Source organism: Nelumbo nucifera, chromosome 8 (genome assembly GCF_055504915.1).
Source record: "Nelumbo nucifera cultivar China Antique chromosome 8, China Antique-T2T, whole genome shotgun sequence".
In the NCBI taxonomy this organism is placed as follows: Eukaryota; Viridiplantae; Streptophyta; class Magnoliopsida; order Proteales; family Nelumbonaceae; genus Nelumbo; species Nelumbo nucifera.
The window spans coordinates 56,476,937-56,486,601 of NC_142656.1; the positions used below are offsets into that span (position 1 = coordinate 56,476,937).

At 37.8% G+C, this 9,665-nt stretch overlaps 1 protein-coding gene across 1 annotated transcript; it reads left to right on the forward strand.

Moving 5' to 3' along the window:
- Positions 1 to 5,333: 5,333 nt before the first annotated feature.
- Positions 5,334 to 5,846, forward strand: LOC148790029 (uncharacterized). Its single transcript, XM_088893847.1, has one exon. It carries the CDS (start codon positions 5,334 to 5,336, stop codon positions 5,844 to 5,846), a length of 513 nt encoding a protein of 170 aa, XP_088749973.1.
- The last annotated feature ends 3,819 nt before the right edge of the window (positions 5,847 to 9,665 follow it).

The following is a 9,665-nucleotide window of genomic DNA, read 5'->3' on the forward strand; positions in this document are numbered from 1 at the left end:
AAGTTACCGTGAGAGAGTTCTCATTTTCTGGTGAAGCCCCTCCCACATCGGTCTATGACGCCCCTATCATCTTATGAAACACTTAGACAAGCCCAATAGCAAATGGATAGCCCACTTTCTGGTGCATTTCCTCATTACTGAAGGACCCATCCTCATAGTAATGATGGAAGGCCTTTAGAGAGTTCATCACATGAATCTCCCTATCACATGCACTCATATTTACTGGAAGGGAATAAGAATTACGCCCTAGTTTATTTTAGGTCAAACCAGAGTGGCTCCCACTGACTTTCATAAAGCCAGATTTTGGTGGGCCTAAATCGGCTAGGGTTCCGCACGTAACCTCTTCAGGAGGTGTGGGGCCCACCATTGAGGGAGGTCATCAAATGACCAGTAGGGACACCATGGCAATGATGTGCATTCAGCCATGGTGTTCGCAAGAGCCACTATCGAATCTGCACGGGCCAAGCACTTATGGCCCATGAACGTAGCACATCACACACATACATACATCACATGCAGGGAGAAATTGATCCAATCAATTAATTATCTGTAATAGCCTCTTTGAAGCCCATTTTAATTCATAATATTAACAATTAATATCATCTAGGTATATGGGCTGAATCAGGCTTACCCAGTTCGGCCCATATAGCTTGTTCCTTTGAAGTGGGCTTTTGGCAGTTTTAACAGTTTAAAACTGGGCTTTACAGGTTGGGCCGAATTAACCATTTAATTAAACATCAATCCTTAGGCCCATTTGTGGGAAAATTAGGGCTGACTTTCAGCCTTGAATAAACTCTAGATTCGGTCCAAACATTTTGAACCAATCTTGGTTCGAATGGGTCTAGGGTTTGATCTTTAATTAAATCTTTAATTCAAGAAAATAATCTAAAATTAAAGAACTGATAAAAGAAAACAAGAATCAGTTAATCTAGGGTTGTCCATACAATCCATCCTGCAAAATAGAGGTTAGATCACAGAATGCAGTTTCATAAACTGCAAATCGCAGGTAGCGAATGTCCCATCTACGAAATCTCCTTCCTTGCACCGCCATCTTCGATCCAAAATTAAATTAAATAGAAAACCTAATTTCTATTATAACTACATCAGATCGAATACCTAATACATTGAGTCTAAAAATAAAAAAAAAAAAAAATTATTTACAGACCAAATGTAATGAATACATCAAGAAACTGCAAATCTTGCAAGTTCCCTGCGCAAACCAAGAATTCGATCTCCCTTTGTACGAACAGCCCATATATCAAGAAAATCATAAAGAACTATTCTAAACAATAATCAGATTTATATAAAATTAATTTCAGATTATTCGCCCAGAAATTTTGTGAATAAATTTCCCAAAACCCATATCTGCGCAAATCGGGTAGAACACCTTCTGCCCATTTGCGCAGGTTCAGATCTGAATTAAATTGATTCAAGATTTGAACCATGGCTCTGATACCACTGAAGGGATGGGATATCCATCACTTGGACGCCCAAGTCTTGCGGAATGGATAGGGCGAATTTCAAAAAAATTTCTCCCATCTTTGTAGGGAATCGAATTCCCTATTTTGAAAACATATTTTCAATGATCAATCTTGAATCAAGAACCAAATCAGATCTAAACCAAAAGTAGTAGGAGGGAGGATATACCTGATACAAAGAATCAATATCTCCCAATGGAGGTGTTAACGCCCAAGGAATGATCTAAAATTTGCTCCCACTGAAGATGGCGTAGTAAAGGATGGAGCATAATCAGCAACGCTCTTCCAAAATAACTTGACCTTTCGCAAGAATCAACTAGATGGCTTGTGGGTACAGCTCCAACCAATCTTTTCCCAAAAGATTGGAATCAAGATCAAATCTTGATTTCTCCCAAGAACTGGAGATCGAACTAAAGGCAATGGCGACGGCAGGAAGGAGGCGGCAGGAGAGAATTCGCAGGGTGCAGAAAATCTCTCTTTCTGTGATTTTTAGCTCTCAAGAGAATTGAACATCAAAATCACCAAAACTATGTTCGCCCCTTTCTTCTTTGATAATCCTAAAAGGATCAGCTCCTAATCTCATTAGGAGTTGCTAATCCAAATCATATTTGGTTTAGAAGTCCCTTTAAGTGATAAGGGATAACCCTTATCTTATCTGCAGATCAGATCAGCCATCTCCTAATCTAATTAGGAGGTTTCCAGATCTAAATCTCATTTAGATCTTGGACTCTCTAAGTGGATAGGGTATAGGCCCAATCTTATCAGCTGATCCATTTCAGAATTCGCCCCCTTTAATTGACTGATCAAGTTAGCCCAGTTCGAAACGGGCATATGGCCCATTTAAGGTTATGTACTCAATTAACCTTCCAAACTGCTGCCCAGTTGGGCTTCCTTGTATGGCGTGGGACCCAAACATTGATCTACACATCAGCCACATGGGTTCAGCCCAGCCTTTGTTACAAGGCCTGGCCGAATACACTGTTATGGACAGTGCACCCCCTGAATCCCATCTTATGGGCTCTATGGGCCCATCACTTACCCTAAGTGGTCCCTGGGCCAAGCCACCTTGTTACACCTAGGGACTGTGGACAGATGCAAGATTAGCCCATCAGGTATTATCCTCAATGGTCTTACACTTAACCTCTCAGCCCATAATGATCATACACTGCCCGACAAGAGAGGACCTCTCCCTCAGCTGCAAGGAACAGTGTTGCACTCTCTACTTATATGGATCCCGGGAATTAAAACCTTTTGCAAACATTTTAGAAACCATAATATATATACTTTTATATCTCATATAAAATATACTTTGCAAAAACAAATCTCAACAGTTGAAATCGGCTGTCGGCACTCTTGGTTTCCATCAGTGAGAGTGCAGCCCCGATCATTACCTTTGTCCGACAAAGGGGCTGATCCTGTCACTATGATCACCCACTCAGATGAATTCTCGGACTGTCCCAACATACCCAGGTTTTGACCCCCGATAAGGATCTCACTGATTGGTACATCAAAGACAACCCAATCTGACACATAGTGCAGTATCATAATCGAGTCTAGGGGTCGGGTGTAATACTGGAAATCTGGTCCAGTTCAAAGGTTCTATTAATCCTACACTGTATGTGCCTAGGGTCTCTCCCTGGCAGTTGAGACAGGCCACCCCAACCGACTTGGTGGCACCACAGTGTCAACCTTGTCAAGATAGGTCTCCCCAGACCGATCCACTGGTTGTGAACGTTCTAAACTAACACGAGTCTCATTAAGTGTCCAGTTTAAGGGTATTAGACAGAAACATACCAAGGGAACATGAATCAAATATGCACTTTTATTCATTTACAATAAACTCATAAAGTACATCATTCTTGATTGAAGCTAAAGGCATACAAAACTGTCTAACAGTCTCAACAGTGCCTGGCATGAGATAGAGAGGTAGTAGACACAAGTTTCACATTGACAAGCCCTAAATGTAAAGGTAATATGTTGAGAGTAGTGTGAAGCATGGGAAGACACATTATAGAGTAATCGAATCATTGATTTTGGGGTGCCGTGTTTTGGAGATAAATGTCCACAGTAGCAATGGACTATCCATGAGAAATAACCGTGGACGATATTATGCCTTGTGATGTAGACCAGTCCACAATATAGTGTGATTTGGTCTACACAACTCTGCAATCGAACCACTAGTTTTGTGGGGAGGCATGTTTGAAAATGCAATATCTCATGGTGCATCCACACCACCAAATCCACCTTTATTCCCAAGGAAGGGGGTAGGGAATGGCTATTCCCTCAAATGGGGGAATACCATTCTAGCATATATTAGTAGAAATGCTTTCTTGGGTTTTCAATGGTCAGAAAACCATCTAATCTCTGATCTGATTTCCTTTAGTATGAAAACAGAATTGCCACCGATTAGTAGGGATATAAATAGATTGAATTCAAATTGGACCAGGCAATATTCGAATTCAAATCTAACTAAAAAATTCGATATTCGAATTCAATTCGATATATGATGGATACTCACAATTAGGTGTGTCAATGGACTGTTTTTGAATTTTATGCGTTCAAACTAAAACTAATTTGGATGGATTGGACAGACCAGCAAGACATGTTGAATTGGACCAGTCCAAACTTGATGGTTCAAAATATATATTGGATTGGATTGGACCTAATTCATCTGTATTGAATTTATATTGGATTGGGTTAGATTGAGACAATATCTGGTCAATTGGTAGAAGATAAGAATATAGGTGTCATGGATCAGGTTGAGGTTAGAATTGATCGAAATTGAAACAAATTTGAATAGATAGAACAGTTCAGACATTGAATTGGACTGGACCAAAATGGTCCAAAACATTCATTGCATTATATAAATGGACTCACATTGGAATAGATCAGATTGGACCAAATCTAATCAAATTTAGACCCCAAAAAACTGTCCTAATGCTGTGTTTAGTTTGACGAATCTCTTTGGAAAATTACAGTTAGTTAGGGGGGAGTTGGGGAAATTGAGGAAAAATTCTTGGGAAATTACTCAAGAACTTTCTTTCCATTTTCACACAGCCAAAGAAGTAAAATGTGTGAAAAGAAGGCTTGATAGTTTGACATCATTCATTTCCTTTGGATTATTGATCTCTTGCTCTTTGTAACTTGAGCACCATTGATGGATGGATCTTAACCATGATGTTAGATGCAATGATGAAATGATATTGGTAACCTGCACCCAGTCATGATTTCAGTCCAAATTAAACTAAAACAAGTAAAAGTTTTGAAAACCATGGACGTAGACCCAGACTATTGAACCATTGACTCCTAGACCTGGCCAATGGGTTATATATAATAAAGGAAAATTCTTAGAACATTTTAAAGGCCATTACTTTACGCTTGATCGTCCGGCCATTATTAATCAATTTCATAAAATAAACCAAGAACTGAACCAATTATTAACAAATTAGACTCGACAGAACTACTGAGGGTGCTCCTCCCTACCTACTAAAGGATCAACAATAACCAAATGTAACAGGCTATCAAGCCAACATAGGGGACTTCTCCAAACAGAGGATGACCCCAGAATCAGACAACCCTTACACCATTAACCATACAAAGAGAGTCACACTCAATCATTAGTCTAGGAATACTAATTGTGACAACTACAGCGTATTCTGCAGATTTTGCCCATCCTCATTCTTCATCAAAAAAACCAGACCACTGAGACCATGGATCAAGAAACTACCATCAGAACTTGCTTTAAAGAATGACTTGCCACCAGAAGACACTCCATCCTCGAAAGTGATTCACGTCCAGTGGCTTGGTGGCAAAACAATTCCGATTAGTGTGGTGAGCTCAGACACCATTGCAACAATGAAAGATATGATTCAGGACAAGTTAGGGATACCATCCTTGATGCAGAAACTCAAATATGAAAACAAACTGCCCGAAGATGGGAAAACCGTAGCGGAATACAGAATTCAGGGCACAATTTACTTGATTCTCAATTTAAGAGGTGGAGGCAACTCATCTGGTCCAAATAGCGGTGGAATGCGGATTTTTGTGAGAAGGCAAAATGGAGGCGGGCGTCCTGATACTATCATTCCTAAGGAGGTTAAAGGATCTGATACGATACAGAAGGTGATGAGGAAGGTAGAAAAGTCCGCAGGTATTCGTTCAAATGACGAGAGTTTTTGCCTGGAATTTAATGGGGCGAGGCTCACCGATGCTAATAAAACCCTTAGTGAATGCAACATCCGCGACAGAGCAACACTTCATCTCACCCGAATTAATGTTCATCACGAGAATAGGATTGGATTTTCCTTCTCAATTCCACTGTTTGGAAGGAAAGCTTCACCTTCACCCCAGCAGAATGAGCAGAATTGAAGAAATTCGGTTTAGCTGAACGCCATTGCTGTGTAGCAAGCTTTGGGATTATTAATAACAAACCAACACCAGTCATAAATGCTAAAGTGACTACAAGATAATCAGTGTACGTAGGGATCTGTTACCAATAAAATGCTTAAGCATGGCCTGTTGGAAGTATTGGGAGCATGATAAACTCCTAAGATGTCATATTGTGTTATTAATTTGAGATAATCAATTATCTTAAGCCTATATTTGGTTCGAAAGAAAAGGAAGCGAATGATTAATTTCATGAACAAAACCATCAAACATCGATCTAGTGTTTGTTCAGCCTTGGGGTTAATGGTTTTTAGCTGCCCAAATTCATGATGGATACCCCCTCAACTAAGGAAGAGGGAGTTGGTACAATGGCCTTTGGATTGATCAATACAAATTAATTATATGAATGTCATTTCTATCAAACATAATAATTTGTATTAGTCAATCCAAACTACTGTGTCAAACAAACCACCACATATCCCACCAATAATAACACCAACCACTCACATTTTAACTTATCTATTAAAATAATCGCTTACATTAATTAAAATAGTCAACAACTTTGAAAGATTTTTTGGTTACTCAACAACTTGGGTCTTGTCCTCATCCCTTGCAACAGATAGGTTGTAAGTCATTAAAACTGAAGATCAGGACGCCGGGGACAAAGGTGTAAACGTATTGAATTTGAGCCATACTCGAATTTGAATCTGATTAATTATTTATATAATATATAATAATTTATATATAATATATAATATATAAAAATTTATATATAATATATAATAATTAAATAATTGATTAAATTTAGATATTTATCGAATCGAATCAGGTCACATCTGAATTCGAATCCGATTAATTATTTAGTATGAATACGATATCTAAATTCGACCAATTAGATATTTGAATTATCTAAATTTAATTTGATTATGTCAACTCTCAAATTCGAATGAAATCGGATTTTGAATACCGTTTATACCCCAACATGGGCTCGATTAAGGTTGATGTGCCCTCACCTCTCATGATCTCTTGTTGGTCATAGATTTAAATCAATCCAATCCAACACAGTCGGAGTTGCACAAGTACAAATAAGTGTTTGGATCTTTTACACACAATATGTTCTCACATTTATGGGACATCATAGTTGTGTATGGGAAAAGGTTATATTGGCTGATATGTATTGTTGAGAATTGGGGTTACGAAAACTTGGAGAAAAAGCTTTTAGACATGTTTGATGATACTATCTTTAAAACGTTATTTGCCTCCTCTCAGTTTAACTATCTTTAAAACGTTGTTTGATGATACTATCTTTAAAAGTCATTGTCAAATGTTTTGCTTACAACTAAATGAGTTGTTGTTAGCGAAGCTATTGTTAAAAGTGTTTTGCAACCATAAAGTGTTGTGAAATATGTTTTTTACATCTATAGTGGAATTTTATAAATGCCATGATAGTAATGACTAATTGGACCTATTATGGCGGATTTAGGTTAGTGAATTTGTACTGGCATTTGGAAGATGACGCTTGAGTTGTAGTACCCTGGATCATGAAATAATTTGACATTCATCTCATCACGTAATGATGTATAATTTAAAATTTTTAAAAATTTCAAAATTATTCTTTGAAATAAAATACTGTTCAGAGTATTGTAATAAGATAAGATTGAGTGGTCAAGATGAGATTGGAATGGAAGGTTAGAGCGATGGGATTAAGTTTGAGTTAAATTGCTTTTCATGTCACTCCATTTATGTATATATGATGCAATAATTTCTTTTATCAATGGATTATTTTCTAATTTATCTAAGATTCTACACATTGCAACTTCATTTCTCTTTGTATCTTTTAATTTCACTGTGACTCGTAATACATTGCAACTCCATTTATGTATATATTTACTCTCTGTTAGGGAAACCTATACAAACCTTTCTCTTCTTTTTCCCTATCTTTTCTTCCAAACTAAATACATCCTTCGGGATAACTTATTTTCAATTGCTTTATCAATCATTAATATAGTTCAAGAGTGAATTGTTTAGATGCCTAGGCTAGGGCAGAATTACAAAAACCTTCCCCAGATTTTCATTCACTTGCAATTCTATAAGCCTCCCTTCTGTAGGGTCAGTTTGATTCCTAGAAATAGAGTTCATTCCAATTCCAACTATTTGACTAGACATGATTTGAATCCAATTCCCATAGTTGATTTTTTAAGATTAATAAAAAATATTATAAAAAAGAAGAGATAATAAGGAGGAATATATCAGAGGTCTAAAAGCTTGAAATAAATAGGGCCATAGTTCGCTTGGCAATGAGAATCCAATTTTAACTGATTCCTATTTCCAATTTTAATTCCCGTCTACACCAAACAGGCAAAAAGAATAAATCATTTTAATTCCAATTCCGGTTCTAATTCCAATAATAAATCAAACACGCTTTTAATTTTCAAATGAAAAGACTTAATACAATAAGGGCCCGTTTGATGTGTCTTTTTGGGAAGATCTTCCAATAGCTCTAGCAATCAAAAGATACATTGAGCTTTTATATGAAGATCTGAACAACCTGAAGCATGTTTAGCAGATGCATGTCTTTCCATACATCTTTCCAGTGTCTGGATGACCCTCTGGATGACCAGTTTTATGCAAAGAGGGGCTGTTACTATTAATAACATCTAAGTGGTGTAGACTTTTCTTCCTTTACCGACAAACCTTGATGTGCAATCTTCACTTCAAAGGACAATAAAAACCCCAGTTTTGGGGATAAGTAGACTGGAGTTCAACTCACAAATCTGAAATTACAGCGTCTTAGTCTATTTCCAATTGGTATATATGTTAACCGGTTCGCTCCAGTACTGATCTGATGCCAAATCCGTTTCCACAATCACCAATTTGGATCAAGGGACTGAATTATTAGTAGTGGGTGGCACCAAATAAAAAAAAAATAAAAGTCTACATCATTTTATAATTTACATGGAAAAATCCAGCTAAATTTTTTAATTTATCATCATCAAGACTTCAGCCGCCTTCGTCTTGAGCAACAAGAAATTAAAGTGTTCTATGAGCCACAAAAATTTCGCCTTTTGTCATCATCAAGTGGTGAAAAAAGCTTTTTATAGCAAATTAGTGCTATACCTAGCTACCATTCCAGTTCCACCATTGACAGGCAGATATCTAAAGATGTAAGGTGAGGAATTGTGCTGGAATTCTACTTGAGAGATCCAATATCTTGAGTCTTGACCAGCTCAATCAAGATGTATTAATTCTAAACATGTTACTTACATTCCACTAGCTTTCCATAATAATTGTGTAATACATAACTAATAATGTGTTTAGATCTTGGTTTGTGTTTTGATCACTAGGTGTTTTGAACACGAAAAATGAGTTTACATTCCGCTAGGTGTTTACATCTTCATTTGCCATAAATCAAATCCAAAAACTGATCATTATGTCTCGAGATTAGCTCATTAGCAAGTAAGAGTTCTAGTTCAGATCTAATTCGAGAGAGAGTCATTCTCTACGCTTAAAGGGCTTTTATAGGGGCGTTCTTGTCAAATCAGGCGTAACCGCCACTAGGCTCCTGTCGCAGCCATTACCTGCTAGGGCTGCGCAGGTGATCGTTACAATGTACTATCCGATTGGCTGAGTGACACATCTTCGAAGGGACAGGCACGCCACCATCTATCGAGAGACGTGGGACTGACTATCAAACGGGCAGGGACTACGCCGTCAGCCGAGAGACGTGGTGCAGTTTGACGAGTACAGTCTTGTCAGATAGAAGCTTCCTGAGGGCGTAGCATTGCTTAGCCGCGAGCTACC